A 23,480-nucleotide genomic window follows, 5' to 3' on the forward strand; every position below is an offset into this window, starting at 1 on the left:
TATTTAATTGATATCTGTTTTTCATTATAAATTAATATTACTCAAATTATTTGAAGACTAATACTACTTAAAAAATTCCCACGTAAATTATTTTCAGCTCAATTGACACCTTATCACAGGTTTCTAATTCAATAATTGGAATAGTTAGGATATAAAAAAATTTAAATTGTGAGAACTTGATCGTCAAAAAAGTTGACATCTATCTTAAATGTATTTTAAGATATTCACAAATCGTGGATACTTATGAAAGTGCACGGGATAAAACAAATAAAAAACAAAAAACTATGATGTCAAATTATATAATCCAAAACACATTATCACATAATTTAGTTTCCAATTAGCTACTTCAAGAAATATTAGATTAAATATATAAAATAGTCCAAAATGATTTTTATTGAGGAGTGACGTTCTTCTTACTTATCCAGTTATCCTTCACATCGTAACAAAGTATTCTCTTGTCGATGAATTTGATGTAAACATTTAGGCTCCGTTTGGTACGTGTGATGAGATAAATAAATGATTAATAATTAGAGTGATTAAAAAATGAGAGATATGAATTAATAGTATGGTGAGATAAATAATATGGTGTTTGGTATGATTTTAAAATGATGATTTAATTTTGTAAATTTTATTGCAATGACCAAAATGCTCCGAGTGTTAATTAAATATATATTCTTAAAATAATTGGATAGATTATTAAATATTTATAATTATAATTTACATTTATTAAAATTAATTTAAATATATTTATTAGAAATAAATTTGTAAATATGTATTTACTTTAATAATTAAAATAGCAATAATATTTTGAATGTTAATGTTAAATAAAGTTTAATAATAATTACAAGATTATAGTTTTTTAAAATAATTATAAATATTCTTAAAATAATTTGATAGATAATTAAATATTTATAACTATAATTTATATTTATAAAAATTAATTTAAATATATTTATCAGAAATATATTTGAAAATATTACAGTAATCATTAAACAAAATAAATTAGAATTTAATAAATATTTATTTTCATAAAAGAATTAATTAACAAGATTAGAAATTTATAAAATTTAATTTAAGATAGATTTGCATTACAATTTATTTTCTTTAAAATGACTGGAAATAATAAAAATATATGAAATTAATTTATAAAAAAATATAATAAAAATTTAAATATTATAATAATTATTAATTTTTAACTAATTTTAATTTTCATATTATATTGAAGAAAACAATTCAAGGGTATTATGGTCAATATACAATCTTATCATTATCACTATTCAAAAATTATACATTATCACACCTTTGAGGAGGGATATTTAATCACACAAATAACATAAATAATGAGGGCTTTCAATCATAATCAAGGACCTCCATGTTAAATTGAAAATGAACCAAACATGAGATAAGTGATGATTATTCATTCCCTTATCATAGCTACCAAAAATGTACTTAGAGTAAAATACAGATAGAGTTGGATGCAATTAATATCGAAGTAGTTGAGGAAGTTGGATTGGTCCATTTTTCCTGCCAAATGTTAGTAAGAGTAATTGTTTTTGTATCTTTATGATTTATACTTTTGAAAATGTTTTTTTAGAATTTATTTTTTTGATAAAGTAGAATAAATTTGCATTTCTATTTTAAAATAAAAAAATCTTGTAAATCTTACGTTCTACTCTTCTGATAATGAATCTCGAGCTCTATATTAAAAACATTCTCTTTTCAAGAAAAGCATGATAAAAGGGAGCAAATAGTATCAGCTTGGCGTGCCTCTCTGTATACCTTTGTTTTTATTTCATTCTTTAATTCTGTTGATTGTAAAAAAGATTGAGATTTGAGGGGTCCCCTTTGTCTACAAGCGAAAAAGAAGGCACCAACTTTTACAGTTGCAGCTGGAATACGAAAAAACAGATTTTTTATACCAAAGTACAGCCAATTTTTGTTATAATTTTAGTAGTCTACAGCACCTTTTGGTCAATGATATTATTTACATTTTCTTGGGAAATATAAAGTATTTGTGTTCTCATATACGGTATAGAGATAGAGAAGAAGCAGAGTATGGAGTGGAAAGGGGTATGGTGGTGGTGGGGACGGCGGTGCTGATTCTGAAGAGATAGATGAGGGTGTGGGAACATTCTGAGCTTGTTTTTTGCGATAACATAGTGTCGCGGTAGTGACTGGCAAAGATTAGGGACAACTCATCTTTTTGGTGGCTTGGTTTTTTCTGTTTTTTGGTGGCTGATCCCTTTCTGATTTAGTGGTTGTGGGGTTTGTTTTCTTGTTTTTGTTCTTCAAACTATTGGTACTTGGTACTCCCCCATTGAGTAATTGATCTTTGAATCGGGCTTCCGTTGATTTGAAAGATTGGTTTGATCCCACGGGAGTTTAGCTTCTTCTATCTTTGGTGAGTTTTAAATAACGAGCAAATGTTGGTTTCTTTTTCTTCTTTTTTCCCTCCTGCTCTTTGTGATGGCAAATGCTTCTTTTTTTTCGTGTGTTGAAATGTTGATTGATTCTGGGATTTGTTTGGAAAATGCTATTTGATAGTAAACTTGTGATTTTTATGTTCTTTTTTGAGTAAATATGCTGAAATTGTGATTTGGCCAAAGAAAGAGTGAATATGTGAGCAAGAATTGTATCTTTATTTGGTCTTTTACTGTTTGCCACTAGTTTTGTTTATTCTTTGCTATTGTACCTTTTTATCTTCTGGGGTATAGGCGTCGATGCTTTGTTTCTTTACACTCTCATTTCAGAGAACATATATTTTGATTCTAGCGTGGCTTGTTCATATGTGTAATTATGGTTTCAGTATCTTTCAAAACTAATTGATGCTTCTAGTCTGTGATTTTGATGGTGCTCTTTCACTCATTCCAAGATTATGTCGGATTTGACAGGTTTCTCCAACTTCATTGGTTGAAGAAAATTTTGTTGAGGAACGTGGATTCTTGTGTATGATTTCTGGAAAGGGAACCTCAGATTTTATGCTGTTCTTAAAATAAAGTTTGTAGTTTGGGGGATATACATACAAATAATAACAGCATTAGGGGAGTGTCTCTGTGTTTTCAAAATATATTTAGCCCCCTCTCTTCGTTTCGGTGCCGTTTAAGAGATCAAATTCTCTCATTAAGCTGTATTATACATACATCCATTACTATCTTTGTCAGTTTCACTATCTATTTCCTTCAATTCTACTTTTGTTTCTCTTGGACAGAAGAAAGGTGGTGTCGTTTAGGTGTTGTGCCCCAAGCCTTTTTCCATACTCTTATGTAATTTTCCGTTTCATCCTCTTTATATTTTTGGTGAATCATCAATTTTTGTGACTTATTGAAAAGAAACCTAGTTAGGAGTTGAGATCTTGTTGAGAGAGTAATTGCCTGCCAAAATGAAGTTTATAAAGCTTGGATCCAAGCCCGACCAGTTTAAGACTGATGGGGATAATGTCAGGTTAGCTGTTTCTGCTGTCAAATCCTTTGTTCTTATTTTTCTTCTGGCCAAATATTTTGGATGAAGTATATGTTATAGCCATCAGATTACATTTCTGAGGAGTCTAGAATATGATATTGCTACAGTGCTATCACTAGAAAGCTCGTATAACCATGTTTTGCGTTGTGAAACTTCAACTTGTAACAATGGGTTTATAAAGTTCATCATAAAGATGACAGTTAAAACTGGTGTATTCCAGATATGTAGCGACAGAGTTGGCAACTGACTTGGTCATCAGCGTCGGGGATACTAAATTCTATCTCCACAAGGTAAAAGTCCATTTATGCCATACATCAACGTATCCTAAAAATACAAAATTTCGCATCTTGAAAACTTTAGTTATTTGTGACTGACTCCACTGTGCCTATTTCTAGTTTCCCCTTCTCTCGAAAAGTTCACGCCTTCAGAGGCTCATTTATAGTAGAAGTGATGAATTTGACAATGAAATTTACATCCATGATATTCCTGGTGGACCTGGTGCATTTGAAATCTGTGCAAAGTTCTGTTACGGCATGATAGTGACACTCAATGCATATAATGTGGTCGCAACACGATGTGCTGCTGAGTATCTTGAAATGTATGAAACCATTGAGAAAGGAAATATCATTTACAAGATCGACGTGTTTCTTACTTCTACCATTTTCCGTAGCTGGAAAGACTCGATCATTGTGCTTAAGACAGCGCAATCTTTTCTTCCTTGGTCCGAGGAACTGAAGATCGTTAGCCACTGCTTAGATGCAATTGCAATCAAAGCTTCTATAGATCCTTCAAAAGTCGACTGGTCATACACTTATAACCGTAAAAAGATTTTGTCTGAGAATGGAAATGACACACAGTGGAATGGTGTGAAAAAACAACCAATGATTCCGAATGATTGGTGGGTAGAAGACCTCTGTGAACTTCAAATCGATTTGTATAAGCGAGTTATAACTACAATAAGAGCAAATGGAAGAATTTCTGCAGACATTATTGGAGAATCGTTAAAATCATATGGTTTAAGAAGACTTCCAAGTTTTAGCAAAGGCACCACACAAGGAGGTGATCTCGAAAAGTACAAATATTTGACTGAAACCATTATATGGTTGCTGCCCACCGAAAAAAGTTGTGTCCTCTGTAGCTTTTTGCTCATGTTATTAGAAGCATCTATTATTTTGGAATGCGGAGAGACGGTAAGAAGGGAGCTCATTCAAAGAATTGGACAGAAACTCGATGAGGCAACCGTCAGTGATATTCTGTGGCAATCTACAACTGGTGAAACAACATTGTACAGCATAGATTTAGTACTGGAGATGGTTGAACAGTTTGTGATGCAAGAACATAGTGCGCAGAATCACTCTGTCAAAGATGACGAATTCCGGGAGATGTGTGTAGGGTTTAATTCGGAGGCTTCCAAGATTAAAGTGACCAACTTGGTTGATGGATACCTGGCTGAAGCTGCTAAAGATTCATCTTTGTCTTTATCCAAATTCGTCGAGCTAGCAGAAATGGTATCTACCTTTCCAAGATCGTCCCATGATGGAATATATCGCGCTATTGACATGTACCTCAAGGTTTATTCTGTTATCCTCTTTAATCTTTTTTCTTTTTTGCGTCTGATTTGATTATTTGTCCTACTTGATGGGAAATTATAATTGGTTTATTATAGAAACCGATTTTCACCAGTTGATGCTAGCTTCGGAGGTTGTCATTTTATCCTTTATCACTGTTTTATCCTCTTCATTGCATTCAACCATCTTATAAATGCCTGCTACCAACTTTGATTCCCAGTACTAATTATCATCTTCTTTCACAGGAACGCTCGGGGTTGACCAAGAACGAAAAAAAGAGAATTTGCTCCTTAATGGATTGCAGTAAGCTATCAGCCGATGCCTGTGCTCATGCCGTGCAAAACGAGAGGCTACCTTTACGAGTTGTCATGCAGGTACTTTTCTTTGAACAAGCCAAGGCATCTGGCGCTGGTGGTTGCTCTTCTAGAGCTTTACTCCCTGGTACATCATATGGCAGCGCGAGTTCCACAACAACCAACACCTCCGACGACTGGGATGGCAACCAGACATCTGAGGAACTGAAGACCTTAAAAGGGGGGCTCGAATCTTTGAGCTTAAAAGGCAAGGGAGGTGGTGAAACTGATGCCAAGGCGCACACAGAAAAAGTAGCTGATAAAAAAGCGAAAAAGATTTTCTGGAGACTCTGGTCGAACAAAGATAGAAAAAGCGTATACAGTAGCTCAGATACATCTGAGAGCCCCGGTTCTACCAGTGTGGAAGAAACAAGATCCACCCCTTCAATAACGATGATGCAATCCTCTTAAAACGTTTATATTATTAGTCTCTAGATATTAGAACCAAAACCATTAATTGGAGGATTAGAAGACGAGGATTTAGAAGCTACTGAAAATTTTGGAGCTTCAGAAGCCTACAAATGCGTCGGTAAGGGGGGCATATACGTTTTTTATGTAGCGAAATTTGATATTGGTCGCCCCGGAATGGAACCGTAAGCTGACTTGTGTTCAGGGTGATGTTAATTTTCATTTTTAGGCCTCTTCTTACAAAGACAGTTGATCTTCTTCAGCCGTTGTAACGCAAAGTTCCCTCGGAAGAAATTATTCACAGCCATGTTTGGTATGTGCCGCATTGAGCAGAGAGCTGCCTTTAAAGCAGCAAATATTGAATATTGGTCTAGCTCGTCATGTTTAATTAATGGAGGTATGAGTTGGGATGACAATGGATCGTGCCGGGTCGGGTAGGACCTATACATGATCAGAACCCATCCTATTTATATATATATAGGGTGAAATACCCTGAAACGACATCCAACAGTCAAATTGCTATATGAGTCTATATGTATTTATGGACGTCATATGTCTAAATCAATTTCAGATTTGGATTTAACATTATGGTATTATATTTATATTAGCATGAACTCAACCGTGTCAAACAATTAAATAAGATAAATTTCCAAATGTAGATAGAGCAATGGAAAATCACTACCCATTAATTTGGTAGGTGATAAAAAAAATAAAATTAAAACTCTTTTCCAAATTCTATAAAGCTGAGGTTTAATTGGAACCCAATGTAAAGTATACTTAAAAACTGAGATTCGGACCAAAGTAATTAAGCTCACCATATTGTGGATAAAATGGAAAATAATGCTATATTAATTTCACTTATAATGTTTTAACTTAAATGTAAAGTGCTCAACTCCATCAAATGGATGGAAAATTGTATTCCAACCCATGTATTTATAATTCCTTAACAAACACAAATTATGCAAAGTTTGGCAAGAATCATTCACAATACCTAGGTCAAGAACTGCCTAATTAAAGCTGAAATGGTTCCAAATTACAAGAAAACAAACGTGCATACCGAGTTAAAACGATGCCCATTTGACGATAGTTTATGGTTCTATTTGCCAATAATGCAGTTGATTTGCAGAATTAACGCAAAAAAGAATGACTTTTTTATGGTTTGTGGCTTACATAATTAAGTTTAAAGGATCAAAAGTAATTAGATTAAAGGTAAAAGCACTTAGCTCTATGGACCATCATAAACTCGATCTCGATGACAAATATTTGTGATTAGGCGGCGTACTTTATTTTTTCCTATAAAATTTTATAATTTCACACAAAATCACAGGGTTTAAATCTAAATTTTTTATTTTTACTACCGAACCTACCACGCTAGTCTTTGGTGTGCATTGTATAAACATCCAGACTAACACAGTAGTCTACGAACAACACTAATCAAATAAATAATTCATAATGTTTAATTTGGTTGATGAGACAGCCTCTCATAGTTAATTACTCTTGTCACGATCGTCCACTATATGCTTTAAGCAACTTGCATTATAATCAATTTACAATTAAGTTTTCCTTTTTACCAAGTTTTTTCATTAATTTACATATATTGCATGGAAAAGTCACCAACAAATTAGCCGTGCCGTTGGCTGATGTTATTTTTTTCTTTTTTTTTTTTTTTTTTTTTTTTTTTTTTTTTTGGGGATTTAGATATCCAGTTAGAGTAATACGGGTATAATCAAATCCGTCCAAGATTATATATAATCATCCATAACAAAAAGTAAGATATAATAATAAAATATAAATAATATTTTTTAATTTCAGATTTAACATTCAATCTCCCCTACTACTTGAAATTATTTATATAATATTTACAACTCCAATTTATTTTTCTCTTAATTTTTTGACATGGCACCTGACATATCCCGCTCGCATATTATGATACATGTTCGATATAGCACGAGTCAATTTTTCGAATTTTCCATATAATATAGATCATACGCATTTATATCAGCAATTCAAACATTGTTATCAAATACTATGACCAAATATCAAATACTTATTTTGATTTATATTATTAAATAATCAAGTCACATACAATATGAGGCATGCTAGGATCAAACATTTTTTCTTTTATAAAAAATTATAGCTATTTTTAACATTGCAACATCAAAATTTTAAATCATACAGTAACTCAAGTATCACATGTTGATCGGAGATCACTCACCTAACAATTATATTACACTCCAACAATGCAAATTAATTTTTTTAAAAAAATATATGTCAAGATTAATAGCTTATTACTAGGCCAAAATGTATTGTCGTTAACCAAGACACAACTTTAATTTCTTATATTCGTGGAAAAACATATTGCACTTACTTGGGTGTTAATGGTTTGTTAAGCTCATGAGCCCAGAGATGTGTGTGTTTATCTGACAACGTTATCTCATGTCTCTTAAAGACCAGTCTTATCCTTTTCCTAACATCGACCCTATCACCAGCAAAGAAAATATTACTCTTTAAGATCTGACATAACTCTTTTATTATTCATCTAATCAACTAGATCAAGCGGCGTAAAATCAGCAACTTGATGTGCGAGAATTCTCATGAGGTTACTAATCATGTTACTACGATCAGAATCAATTAAACAAACACAGCCGAGAGAGCACCGAGAGTGCAATACAAGTGATTGCCACAAATTAAAAGTACTTGCTTTCAAGAGTTGGCTTTTAAATGTCGCCACTTTCATTATTGATTATATTAAATAAAACTGGAAAACAACAAAATTTACAGCAAAGGAATTATTTAAATAAAAACTGGTGCTTTCTATTTATGTGAACGATACCCAATCAACCAATAGTAAGAAGTATATTTGGAGTGTGCAGTAGCTCAAAATATTAACCTGCTTTAAATTTGTCAGCTGACTCCACTGCCCAACTCAAAGCCAATGTGCATCCAATGATCTTGTTCCCATCAAATTATTATACATATATCTCTTTCTACACTATGAAATATAATATTTGGTACGATTAATTTTAATTTATCCCTTAGATTTTTATATCCACTTCTCGATCCATATGCATGCATGTCAAATATTTTATTTTATGACAAAGGGCCTGTAGTCAATATTTTTTCTCTTATTTATTGAGTAAATCCTAGATATGTAAATATGCATATTAATACTGCAGACAAACTTAAACAGATATGGTTTTTGTGGGATTTAAACTTGGGACTTTGATCACAAACTTCACATAATCAACTCAATTTTCCTGCAGATTATCCATGTCATATTATTTATGAGAGATCATGTTATTCTTTTTCAATTTGTATCGATTCAATTTTATAGGATATTCGGAAGAAACTTAGATTATATATACATATTAATTATTTCTTTTATTCAATAATCAAACCTTCTCACTTATATGATGAGAAGGTTTTAAAATTTTCTATTATAGAATGATAAGAACATTCTTTAGAATACATTTATTGTGAAATCAAATCCAGATTAGTATAAACTGCTAGTAAAATTATAGATTTCATAAATTTTAATTAATTTGTTATTTCTCATTTTAATGAAACGTAAGTTTTTTACTGACATAATTATAAATTTTATTATTAAGTTATGATTACTCTTATGATCTATTGTTAAGAATATTTGATTATATTCATTACAATAAAAATTTTAAAAAATATTGAATAGTTTTTATAGTTAACAATTTGATGTGATAAATAAAGTGATGCAAATAAAAGGGGGACAAATCGATAATTTATTTTTTCAAGAAATGCATTTAAGACAATATAATTATTTTTTGAAGGAAAAAAATTACAACCCAAATATATTCTTAAATCATTATTATTTTTTCAACATTTGGACCAGATTGGATATGACGCGCACATGAAAATATATATGGGATACGCTAAAAGTGACGTAACTTATAATTCACATGATTTTGTCTGTTCCAGTCAACTATCCCGTCTCCCCATTAATTATTTAGCACATCGCTAATCATCATCGTGAAACATATCGACAAAATTTTGATAAATTAGTGACACCTATTTTTAAAATAGGCTTATAAAAATAAAGAAAGTTTTATTTTAATTTGTTCATATATATCTGAATATTTATGATTTTGATTCTCTATATTATCATATAAAATTTTATTTTGATAATTTAAATACGTTATCTTTCTATTTTGTGATTTTAACCATTTTCTGACGTATCACTGATGTGGAGTCAAAGTATATAATATCATATCAATATTCTTATAATATTGACAAAGAAAAAAACATACATGACCAAAAATATTATTTTTCTTAAAATTATATAATAGTGAAAATTATTCAGGACTAGATTACAGTCTCTCGGATCTACATCCATAGAAGAGTCAAACTGATCCATGTGTTTTATAAAAAAAAATATTATTTTTAACATAAAAAATAATACATTTTCATGAAGTAGTTAAGTTCGAAGATCTATCTTACAAATTTGACACAGACCGTCTTATGATAATTTTTATGATTAGTAAATAGCCTGTTAGGAATATTTAAAATACTTCCGAAGGACAACCACTCATAAGGATGTTGTCCAAATAGTTGAGATTTAGTCAAACCTTATGTAAAATTAAATAAGGAAAGTCGAGTGGTTAAAGTAATCCGTACCAGAATTTTTTGTTTGTTCTAACTGAAAGTTCAATTGTTATTTATGTGAATAATTTGAAATATAATTGAATATAATCAAATACGGAATAATAAATAAATAACTGATTGAATTTCTGAGAGCCACTAAATATGCTTGTACCTTCAAATATAGGTAAAAACTTGTGTGAGACGGTCTCACATGAGACTCACCCTCAAATATAATCAACCATCGTCTGCTCCACAAAAGAATACATGGCCAATAATGCTACATTTATTTCAAGTGGATGATTGCCTTGGCATATGCTAGATTATTATGAATTAGTATTAGCTTATGTGGAGCAAAAAATTTTAAACCGGAAATAATAATTTTCAAAATTAAAACTCGCAGTTTAAAAATTATTACTACCCCAAATTTATCGATTAAAAAAATAATACTCATTTATAAAGATTTTAAAATAAATATTTTCTCAAGAATTTATATAAATTGTGTTTCTAATTAAATTTCAGTTCAAAAATAAATATTGTCACGATAATATTTTTACAATTTATTTTTTTTCACCTTTTTATGAAGCTTGGATTAATTATAACATGACTAAACTTAGGGATGATATAATTTACTTTATCGTACGAAAAAATGCATATCGTATGTGTTATTGTACCGAAAATTTCGATACGGTAAATTCGTTATTATTTGATACATAACAACTAAATGTTGAGACTTCGATCTAACTCAATCCCAAAAGTTAGTTCAAGAGAAAAAGATTGTCCAAGTCTATATATGCAACTTCCAGAGATTTTATCTAACCGATGTGGTACAACTTAACACACCTCCCTTACGCTTAGGAATGAACATTTGGAACGTGAAGATTACAAATTACGTAACTATGAACAGAACGGGCGGCTCAACTATGGACAGTCCAACACATAACGGTGGAATCTGAGTTCTGATACTATATTAAGATTGAAACTTAAAACTAACTCAATCTTAAAAACTAGCTGAAAAAGATAATATTGTCTAAGTCCATATATGTAACTCTCAAGAATTTTGTATAACCAATGTTTGACAACTAACAATGCCCCACCATAAAACCTTTGTTGGAAAGAAACTCGTTTTTCGCCACTTTTAAAAGTCCTTGGATGCGTTCGACATCTCTATGTGGATGAAGGATGAACAGAGCAACAAAGGCTTTGAGTTATTTGCAACGCGCACCTACGTGTTATGGAACGAGAGAGTCAAACTTGTGCAAAAGCAAGATAAAAGGAGTATGAAGATTAAAGCACACTGAGCGACACATTGCTGCGTGACTTTCAGGATGCCCGGATCTCGTTCCTAAAATCATCAGGAAGTGGGAACCCCTCTTCTTCACTGTGGATTTGGACGTTAACCATCTGAGATTGGATGTAGATACGGCTTTTAACGAGAACAACAGCTATGCAATTGGGCAAAATCATGAGGATCAACCTGTGCTGACGTTTGGAAAGATCCAAAACCCCCCTTTGCTAGCTACGCCGAACTTGCTGCGATCCAGCTTAGGATTCGACTAAAGCGAGATTTTAGCTTTTAGATGGATTAAATTATGTCGGACTCTCTAGCCTACAGTGCAAAAAATTACAAGGTCGGAAGAGAATCGTAACTCTATAGTCACCATTGCCGCGGAAATCAAACGGCTCCTGGGTCATCATTGCACGTCATAATAATACAAGTTTTACAGTTAAATAAAAACAACTAAACAACGAAGCTGATTCATCAAATGCCTTCCATTCCTCTCCACTCCTTATCCTCACACCTCATCATAATAATATTACAAGAAACAAAATACCTAAACTTAAATTAAAATACAATCAAAGGAAGTGAAGTTGATTTTTATGATCTTTACATGGTAAAAAACGTGGTGATTTATCACTCTACCAACTCTAGAACTCTCTGGGGTCGACAAAAATGGACAAGGCAGGAGGTGACTTTGACCAGTCACCCACGGCTCCGTCACTGTAGTCTTCTCCCAACCGTTTCATGCACCACAAGTCCTCCGGGCACGATAGACTTTTCCAATGTGGGATCCCGAACCTGAGCGGCTCCCGGCTAGCCACCTCCGTGACCACCACTCCACAGTCATGTTCCTTCGCAAGATTGTGGGCCATCGTACATAAAGACTTTATAAGCTTAACGGCATCTGGGCCTTCACCTCCAAGTCCATACAAGAAATGGAACCCAAAAGGCCTAAAAACTTCGGGCACCGACGGCAAACCCAACCAGGGCAGAGCCCGGTCTACAGCACGAGTAGCCTTAGCCAATGCCTTCTTCACGCGCGACGCGCCGCGGACCTCTAGCCGGAACACGTCCTTACAGTTCCACACGCTGAGCACAGCCCACGACTCCGGTGGGCTGGCGAGAAACTCGGCGGTGCCCGGCCATGACTCGGCGGAGTACGACCCTCTTGGTACGGCGAGGAACGTCCCTAAGCTCAGTTTATTATTCAAGACAGAGTCGATATCCCGTGGGAAAAATTCGGTGGTTGAGAACTGGCGGCGGTAGACCGCCTCGGCGTCGGCGCGGTCGAGCATGATGACCGTGACGCTCTTGTTGATCTTGACAAGATGGGCGAACACGGGCTGAACTAGAATGGAAGGTGTACGGAATCTTGAATAGCCACATTTTTCAGTGAAGAGCTTGACAGATGCTTCGTTGTCATTTTCAGTAGCCATATATGAATATTCAGCGCCGTTTTCTCCGAACCATCGCTCCATTTTCCGCACTAGCTTCAACCCAATTCCCATTCTCCTGCAAGCGTCCAAAAACATTAAACAAATATTAGAAAACCGATCGTCCCCACATGTAAAAAAAAGTAAACTTTTAGACAGAAAGCACTATTCTTTTCTCTTTTTTTTATGAGCGTGTGCGCGTAAATATATCATACGTGGTATGAACCAAGGAATATTTAAATAAGTCATCCAAACAATAATTAGTTGAACCACCATCCATATTTGGAATACCACTCGATGAATCGTGGTCTATTCTTGAATGAGACAAGATTTATAACGTGAGACAAATTCGAGTGAGGAGCAAGAAATGGAAAAGTATGGGGGCTTTTTTATTTTATTTACCGGTTAGAGGGGGAGACACGGAGGCCTAAAATATAGGCAAGTTTAGTGTACACAGGGTGGGGTTGATTGAGTTTCGTGGGGCAGTTATTGCCGTTTCGGGGGAGCTTCTTCCCGCAAGTAACGGTTTTGATGCAACCCCTGATCATCCCCACTATTTCTCTCCTCCCCTTATCTTCTTCTCCGCCTCCCACCACCACCATCTCCGCCACCTGAGATGTCCTCGAAATAAAGCCCACTAATGAGTTTCCAAAACAATGATGCTGAAAAGTTAGCAGAAAATAATGTAGGATGTGATGTTACTGACCAGCATAAGGTAGGCGGGAGAGTGGCGGACCCTGCAAATGGGGTCTCCCAAGAGGTCGGTGAATAGGGAGAGCTTCCCACTGGGCCCGACCTCACACCTATTCTCCACTTCCTCCACTGCACCACAGTCTTTCTTCGCATCATATTCTCTCACCACCACCGCCGCCGCCGCCATGCCACCATCCGAAACCATTTTTTTCAAGGGGAAGGCTAAAGATAGCAGCTTTTTCTCAAGGACACTAAATTATGGGTGCTGTAATAAAGTGTGATTGAAGTTGGAAAAGCGACGGACGAAAATCTTATCGAAATATGGAAGATGCAAATGATTTTAAAGCAAAAGAAGCCTGGAGAAAGGACAGCCCGAGAAAAGGAACGAGAATCTTTCTTAATCATAAAATTTCTATAAGGCTACTGTATCAGTGCGAGAGGAATCATCTAGCTTAATCATTCATTTAATTTCTCACTGAACTACAATTTTCAGAGCAATGCGACCATTTTATACTTGCATTTCGGAGTGTCCACCCGGATCATGGACCCATACTATTTGTGATCATAAATTATATATTAAAAAAAACATCGTGAAATTTTAAATTTTAATATAAAAACTCAAAATTTTTAATGCCAATAAATGGATATGCAAAAATTTAAATTATAGAAAAATCTTAATGAGGGACAAATTATAAAGATCGGGCTTTTTTGGTTGCTAGTAGATTCATTAAGTGCAGAATGATAAAAAGACAAAGCATTAATCAAAAGAACAACAAAACAAAATTTGGAGTTTTGATGACTCCACGGTTATTGCATATATTCCAAAATTTGTGCGTACACGAAATAGTAGCTTTCATCTGTATACTCTCCTTCTATGACGGTTTTATCGAGGATAATATATTTTATAGAACATAAATTTCTCGAACGAACAAAATATTCTAAACACCACTCTTTCAAAGCTTCAATTTTGGAATTTTTATCTAGATAAATGAAGAGATATTAATATTTCTTATTGTGTGAGTTTCAAATGTAACCTCGGGGATTTTGCATTAAGCATTGGCATTTGCTTTAGCTAAGACGTCGTTTTACTTCAAAACGGCACATTCACGTGAAGACTTCTGAGTTTAACTTATCACTTGAAAAACCTTTTTGGAGAAGTCTGTGTGTATTCCTTTTCCGTGTCCCTTCGGCTCTATCTGTTAAAATCCGACGACATACTAATATTAAATTAATCATTTCATTATTTTGAATTGAAATATTTACAATACTAAAAATTTAATAATATTAATTGTTCGAAATTCAAAAATACTACAAGAGTAACCTCTCTTGAAAAGCAAAATAATTTTATCGAAGGAAATTTTATGGGAATCATTCATTACTTGATTAAGGGGTATTAATTTTTCCTTAATTTAGTTTTCTCAAATCACAAAATCGTTAGATCATGCGAGATCTCGGTATCTAAAAACAATGTTAAGAGATATTAATTTTAAATAAAGTCAAATCGTCAGGTCGTATGATATATCCGTATTTAAAAAAAAAAAAAACATTTTTTATATCACGAATTCAAATATTACAACATGACAACGTCGTTAAATGTTTGAGGTATAGTCATGACCATTTGGTCTAATGACATCGTCTTTCTCAAATATAGAAGAGACTCGTGGATTCTAAACCAAATAACCCAACCTTTTAATAAAGTAAAACAGGTTTATATAAACTTATTTCCTGAAAATCATTTCAGTTTTTTTAATTAATTGGGATTATTGATCATAACAAAGAGGGCCGGTTATGTAAAAATGGCGGCGGTGTCTGCGCGGCATTTACAACAAATGGTCGTTTTATGTCTCTCGGTGGCCCCAACAATTATTCATTTATTACAATTGCCATCGTGACCCCATCTATAATCATTACCCATCCTATTAATTTTGCTTCTGAGATTACTTCCTATTTTTATTATATTCATATATTATTATATAAATAGATTCCACAAAAAATATAAAAATTTATGGTGAATTTAATTAACGATCCATCTGAATTTAAACTATCCAATATAATAAGCATTTAGCTATATTATACATGCATGCATTATTCATTACGCACTATCCCCCTAAAAATAGATAAATTATTTATTTTGCTATGTACATTCTCTATTAGATTATATCTCGAACGTTACTTCTTATTCTAAATTTAATAAAAATTTATAATTTTTGAGTATGTTGTTTGATAAAATAGCATAATTCAAAAAATATTAACTGGAAAAAAAAAGATTCCAATCCTGGCTCAATCAGTTCCCATTTGGTCAACAATCTCATTCAATATTTTTTTTCTAACCTAAATGCGATGTTAGCGGCATCAAAACTTGAAAGGAATATTTCTCATTTTTCTCTGCGAACTAGACCCTGGTCGGTATCGGATTGAGAAGATTAGTGGTAGGGGAAACTAGAAGAGAAGATTATGTCGACAATTGCAGGTCTTGTGATTTATGTGAATCTTAAGCTAAGGAAGGCTATCGGATTGTTGCGATTTTCATCGCTATACACTCGGAGGATATAATGTGAAAGCCACACGTTATTAAGGACAAAATAGATGTATTAATCATCAAACAGTTTTGATAATGATTGGTTTTTTAGGAAGTGGGGAGGTTTGTCATAATTAAATTGTCATTCATTTTCATTTGGTAACTATAGGTACGTAGTTAGTGGGGATATTATATATAACGCCTAATTATTAATTAACTAAAGGGCAATATAGTCTGTATATTTGTCTCGTATGATTAAATTAGTTATCTTCAAATCTATGGGACTATATATCCATCGAACGTACACATAGTGATATTCACAGAAAATTTTAGGGTCCACTTCCAGCAAGTGTCACTAGTCCAGACGCATGTTCGAAATTATCCTGAGCCTGAAATCACGAATAAGATCGTTAGAAGAGGGCCGGGAGGGTGTCCCCGCGTAGCCCCTCCGACGCTCAAGTCAGAGACTGAGGATATATGGGGGAGCAGCTAAGGGTGCTGCTGAAAACATTATATTGAATATATTTGAGTTGGACACTCAAACCTGGTATTTATAGGAAGATACCTGAGCCTTTGATGAGTCTGTCTTCTATTTGGGCTAGGGATGGGCAAGGGATAGTGGGCTCATTCATGAGATATCACCTAGAGAAAAATGTAAAGAAATAGCTTAATTATTATTGAAATATACATTTCTATAACTCAGATGCCAAGGCTTCGTGTTATAAGTATTGAGTAACTATATAAAATATATTAATTGTAATATAAATGAAGTTTCGAATTAAATTAAGAAGAAAAAATCATCAATTTAAGAGATAAAAAGATAGTTTTTAAATGCTATATAATTGCTACATGGACATACATTGAAAATGGAACCACTAGAAAAAAGAAATGAGGTGACATCAAGATGGTGAAAGAATGAAATATTAACATTAATAATTGTACTCTTGACCAACAATCTTATATGTTTGTGACAACATAAGAATTATGAATGTTGCTGTCATTGATGTTGGTGGATTTTACTCGTCCTTCCGTAAAATATATTCTGCATTATTATGATTTTGTCCTCAAGTTATTTAAAATATAGGGACGACATAAATTATTGGCCTTTATTTTATATATTTTTTTTTCAAATGATTGAAATCTTGTATCTAAAATTTTTGGAATATAAAAGTTATAACTATTAGTAGAGATATAACTCTTATTTTTTGAACATAAGAATGATAACGAGGTGGTGATGTAAATGGTATCCTTATATCAAAACTATATTTATAATTCGGGGGTTCGAGGACGGATATCACGATCTCATCCCTACTTATACCCACTTCGGCGAATTTGAGTTTTCCTTGAACCAGAATCCGATGAATGTATTTGTTCGAGACATCACTTGCGAGGTCCCAAATCCACGAGTGAGATTTTCATTCCTATTTTAAACCGTACAAGATAAAAAATTTGAAATGTCAATCATTATGGTAAATAAGGCAATTATTGCACCTCTTGATAAATTTCTCTTCACTTTATTTTTTTGGATTAATCAATGCAGTATCTTCGATAATATCCTTCAACTTACAAACATTTTATAACCCAATATTTTTTTTAAAAAAATGGTAAAAATTTATTACCTAAACATAAAAATAAAATATTTGACAGAAATGGGTAGACAAAATCCTCGGTTCATAATTACAGAAATCTTGTACCCTTTCTCGTTATTATATCGATTGTACTAACGTTTCATAAAATTTTACTCAAATCGTATTCGAACATGAACAAAGGATGACAAAAATTGTAGGCCTACTTCTGAACATTAATCCCTTGGAGCATGCCATGCCCACGTCTCTTCTTTTGTTTTCACTACTTAATTAGCACACATTTTTTACTTTTTTTTTAAAAAAAAAATTGAAAATAAAGTTGGCAATTATCTGTTAAATTTGCGTGCATAAATGACTAATGATAAGAGACTTAATTGTTTAGTTGACATTTTTCGTAAAAGGCAGAGCGATGTGAACGGATAAAGATCACAAAGTTCAACGAGCTTGTTAGGGGAATTTTTTATACATTCGGGCAGAATAATGTGCCTAGATCGACAAGAATTTAGAAAGAATCACAATTTGTTTGAGGAAAAGGGGATCGTGTCTTAATTAGATCCCTTGTAAAGTAAGATTTGATCCAAATAAGAAGTTCGACTGGCTCGAGGAATATGACGAAAGTTTTAGTCAAGGGACAAGAATTTGTAAACTAATGTTTCTATTTGTAATGATTCTTAGTGCTTGAAGAAATTATTTTTTTTAAAAAAAAAAAAGAAGTGAAAATGGTGTGTATTGTTGTGGGCAATTGTCCACCAAGTTAAGCATATGTGGTGTCACGAAGAATTTAAATTTCAACCGGCAAAAATTGATTCTTTATCTGGTCATAGGGATTAGGAAATTGACCACACAAGGAGACCTCTGTTTCTGTCTCTTTGTTGTTTCTTTTGAAGTTTGACACTTCACCATCATGTATAAAACCTAGATAAAATCAATCACCATACACTTTATTTACGGATGAAGTGTCAAGTCATTGAACATTCTTTCATATTAATTTGTGAGATATGTGGTCGAAAGTCTCCGATTTTTCAGATTATGCTTGGATTGATATGTTTGAGACGAGAGATTTCAAATCTATTACTTCAAAATAAATTTCAAATTCACGTCATATCAAGTTATACAATTTAAAAACAATTGTAATGGATTTCAAGTACACAAAGATGAGGTGTTTTCCCTCTTAATCAAATCTACATATATGAGTATTACCTTAATTCATACGGTAATCCAAACAACGGGATTTGATCGTTATTTCCAACAAGTAGTTACTTCTTCACAACAATGTTCATCTCAGCAACTGCACCAACTTGCAATTTTGTAGAAATGAAATACTGGCATTGATTGTAATACTAATTATATGAACAAATACTCATTTTTCATACATGATTATTGCTCGCGGTAGGTACACTTTTGGATCGACTCCTCTAATGTTTCTCATAATTAACTTGATAAAAATCTCATTCATGCTCCAGACGCAAAAAAGACATGTAATTTATTTCATCAGCTATATATAAAACTAAGCCGGCCTTGCCCGTAATATAACATTTTGGATGAATGGTTCATTGAATGTCATTAACCATTATTTAGCAAACATTTACCTGGTGATATTTTAAATTTAACCCGACACATTCCTAAAAATCAAGCAACTGCATGTGAAAAGAAAGTACTAACTACGTACTAAAACATACACACACATGTGAGTGTGTGTGGGTATATATACATATGGCAATTAATTAATATGTATTTTATTACTAAATTCACTGTCTAGAATAAATGGCATTGGCCTCATGTCCATCATATTCCCAGATGTAGTAGTCCAGCTTTGGATGTTGGAAATATGCAGAAGATGGATGACATTAACCTCGGAAGAAAAGTGTATATATATATATATATATACGTATAGCAGGGGAGACAAGATATATGTACATGGATCTAGTGTAGATTTGGTTTTGTGCTTGAGAAATGTGTTGGGGGGACGTATTTGGGAAGGGCTGAGGAGCTGTCAATTCTGCGTTTTGTCTTTTACGTACGTAGTTTTTGACATTTTCTACGCCAAGTGTCCGACTCCCTTGCATGAGTCAAATCCCTATTTATATTCATAGTACATAGATGTGATTGTGTGTGTTTTTTATTCCCAAAGTTCAAGTTTCATCTTTTGATTTTTTGGTCATATCAGTTGTTTTTTTTTACTATTTTGATTTTTTTGTGTTAGTTAAATTTCAGTTTTAGTCTATTATATATATATATTTATAATTTTAGTCATTTTTTTGATGTGACGTTTATATGTGTAATGTCACATTAACATACTCAATGAAAAATTATTAAAATTGTCAAAAGTTAGAAGATACAAGAGTTGCGATTAAAATTTGTTATTTATCCAATTTTTTGTTTCCCCATGTACATGATTTTAAGCCGTTGGTGTCAAAATCAGGCTTTGGCTCGGGTATAACACTTGTGGGAAAGAGTGTTCATGATATATCAAGAAATTTTTGATACTTCACTCATGTTGGGCATTCAACGGTGCAACATGAATTGCAATGTAAATTCAGAGGACTACCCAACTGGGAAATACATGTAAAATCCATGCAAACATTGCACAAATCAATGTCCATATAACATGTCAACACATGTTCACAAGAAAAATCAAATCATCGTATTGTCACAATATAATAAAATTAAATGATATTTGAGTAGAGTTGAGATAATGTTCTATATGTATGATCACGAATATTTCCTATCCACCCGTGATGAAATAATTTACTTATCTATAATTTTATCTCGAGTCACACACACATGTGATGAATTAGGAAGTTAACATATTATTATATATGAATTATATTTTTGCATAATTTTAGTTTCATATCATCACCAATTATATACCACATGTGTTCATACTTACGAAAAATTTGTAAAAATAAGGATTTTGGTCCTGCAAATTGACAAGTTTTGGATTTTGGTCATTAACTTGTCAAAGTGTGGTTTTCATCTAATAACTTGATATTTTTTTTCTCTTTTTTTCTCTAAAACACTTAATCCAACGAATATTGTTTATTTGACATCAATACTTACCTACGTGGCTCATGTTGCGATAATAACAAAATGAAAAATCTTTTTCTTCATATTTTGAAATATTGAGTGTCGTTTATTTTTTTCCCTAGCTTATATGGATTTTAATGTGTGTAATATGTACTTACTTACATCATATGAGTCACATAAGAAATAATCAATGTCAAATAAACAATATTAGTTGGATATAGTGCTTTCGAGCAAAAAAAGACAAAAAAATTTAATTTACGGGATGATATCCAAAGTTTGACAAGTTATAAGATTAAAATCCAAAACATACCAAATTTCATTATCAAAATCATATTTTTAACTAAAAATAATTATGTAACTTGTTTTATTTTTATTCTTCGTCGTGTAAATTGTCAAAGTTTGATATTTATACAATAACTTTGTTTTTATTTTACCTTTTGTATTTTTGCACTGGAAGTCGATGTGACACTGAATATTGCTAGTGTGGCCAGGGACGGAACCACCCCAAAAGCTGGGGTGGGCTCCAGCCCAGGCTACAATTTTGGGCTTAATTAAGAATATGGATTGAGCTTTCTTTTTTTTAAATTTTAGCCTTGTGTTTTTAATTTATTAAAAAAATTTAGCACAATTTTTAGCTCATTTCTTGAGGTTTTTTTAGCCGTCCCCCCAAAATAGAAACAAGAATATGAGAGCTGCTAGTCTAGTTGGAAATTTCACGCAAAGCTTGTTGTTCCCCCACAACCTTCGTTGGCTCAAAGGTCAGGTTTGTTCCCATCTCAATACTCTTTCAATGGATGGTCTCATCATTGTTGCCTTTCTTGATTTTAGATCAACGTTTTCAAAAGCATGCTTCTGCGTTTTGATTAATTGGATTTTCCCTTGATTTATTATGTCTAATTGACTACGATTATAATTTTTCTCGTGGGAGGTCTGAGTTGTCAAAAATAAGACGTACAATGATTTGATGAGCTGGGCAGAAATCAGAAGCTAAAGTCCTTGTCACTTTTCCAGTTTCCTCTACTAATATTACCTACAAAATTCCTCCGGGCCAGTATCTTCAGGTTGAAAACCTTGAAGTAAATGTCAACTTTAATTTGGGGTCGATAAAGCGTGATTGGTTCCACGTTTGGCCCATTCGGTGCACTCTGTATAATGACAACAATTAGTTTTGCTTGGCCAAGTGGTGTTATTGTATCTTCGATTAAATTGCAACATTACATATGATTTTTGGTAATACACTTGCTTGTGAAACAAGGGTAGCAGAATAAGATGTGATGAATTTTTCCTTTATTTCATAAACCTCATCTCAAGTTTGTGCTCAAGCGGTATACAATCATTTATAAATGGAATTGCTATTGCTATTTATTTGGTGGTGATGGTGTAGGTTTCAATGGAAGCTCAAAGAGGCAAGAAAAAAAATATGTTTTCAATAATCGATGAGTTTTATCAACGAAAAACAGCAGGGCAGTAGCTTATATCTAGTTCATGTCACTATTGTTTATCGAGTCATTCAGCCTTAGGTCAAAAAATTTTCTGGCTACGTCCCTGAGTGTGGCACCAGGATATTGCTAGTATGATATTGGATATTATTGTTGATAAATCCGACACCACTTTATCAATCCAAAAGAAAGACCAGAGTTGGAAAAACAACATATATAATGAATCAAAATTAAAATTTGACAATTTATGAGTCTGAAAGGAAAAAAAATCTTATAGGATTATCCCATGCATTTTTCTCGTTAGTACTCTACAACATGAATATATAATGCATGGAACGCTCCTGCAGGATTTCATGAATCAGAAAGGACATCTAATCAAATCAAAATTTTCAAACCAACTAAATTCACCGAATAAAATTTTTGATTTTTATCAGTAATTTGATTTATTTGATTTTTAGTTTTTTTTCCCTAACCAACTAAATTCATCGAATAATACTTATTCCACATCGATGTTCCCTATATGAGAGTGGATAAAATAAAATATAGATTACACACATTAAAATTTATCTAAGCAAAAATGAAAGGAAATGGCAAGTTGTTTTTCTCTTATTTTGAAATATCGAGTGTTTTTTTTTTTTGCTTTATTTTTTGTTTAGATTGAATTTAATATGTGTAACATTGACTTTATTTTTGACATATGAATCGTATTTGAGATTATTGATGTCAAATAAGCAAGATTCAATTGGTTTACTGACTTCCCGTGAAAAAATACCAAAGAAAAAAATTCAAGTTACTGGATTAAATTAAAATTACAATTTTACCATTTATTATTACATATATATACACACACACAAAATTTACGCACAAAAACTCTTGTGAGATGGTTTCATGAGTTAATTTTGTGAGACTAATCTTTTATTTGGGTCATCGATGGAAATTTTTTTATTTTTTATTATAAATATGAACATGATTGGTCTGTCTCACGAATAAAGACCAATTAGACTGTTTAGCAAAAGACCAACTCAAAATTAAATTACTTGCTAAAATTAATACCAAACATGCAACGAAGATCAATTTGCTGATAAGTGGAGTTCTCGAATGCT

The 23,480-nt window shown here is 32.7% G+C and overlaps 2 protein-coding genes across 3 annotated transcripts; one reads left to right on the top strand and one right to left on the bottom strand.

The window, feature by feature from the left end:
- The first annotated feature begins 1,665 nt into the window (after nt 1-1,665).
- Nucleotides 1,666-6,204, top strand: LOC140974349 (phototropic-responsive NPH3 family protein NPY4-like). Of its 2 annotated transcripts, none has more exons than XM_073437744.1 (5): nt 1,666-2,405; nt 2,892-3,441; nt 3,680-3,749; nt 3,855-5,030; nt 5,273-6,204. In XM_073437744.1, exons 2-5 carry the CDS (start codon nt 3,380-3,382, stop codon nt 5,789-5,791), a joined length of 1,827 nt encoding a protein of 608 aa, XP_073293845.1. In that variant the 5' UTR covers nt 1,666-2,405; nt 2,892-3,379; the 3' UTR covers nt 5,792-6,204. The 2 variants fall into 2 exon arrangements, with proteins under 2 accessions (XP_073293845.1, XP_073293844.1); XM_073437743.1 differs by having other exon boundaries at nt 1,666-2,401.
- A 5,932-nt stretch (nt 6,205-12,136) lies between these two features.
- LOC140974351 (probable N-acetyltransferase HLS1) lies at nt 12,137-14,327 on the bottom strand. The gene is made up of 3 exons (XM_073437745.1): nt 13,821-14,327; nt 13,517-13,725; nt 12,137-13,193 (listed from the first exon to the last, which is right to left on the bottom strand). The coding sequence occupies exons 1-3, from the start codon at nt 14,010-14,012 to the stop codon at nt 12,329-12,331; spliced, it is 1,266 nt and encodes a 421-aa protein (XP_073293846.1). The 5' UTR covers nt 14,013-14,327; the 3' UTR covers nt 12,137-12,328.
- Between the last annotated feature and the right edge of the window lie 9,153 nt (nt 14,328-23,480).

Source organism: Primulina huaijiensis, chromosome 3 (assembly GCF_012295235.1).
Source record: "Primulina huaijiensis isolate GDHJ02 chromosome 3, ASM1229523v2, whole genome shotgun sequence".
Lineage (NCBI taxonomy): Eukaryota > Viridiplantae > Streptophyta > Magnoliopsida > Lamiales > Gesneriaceae > Primulina > Primulina huaijiensis.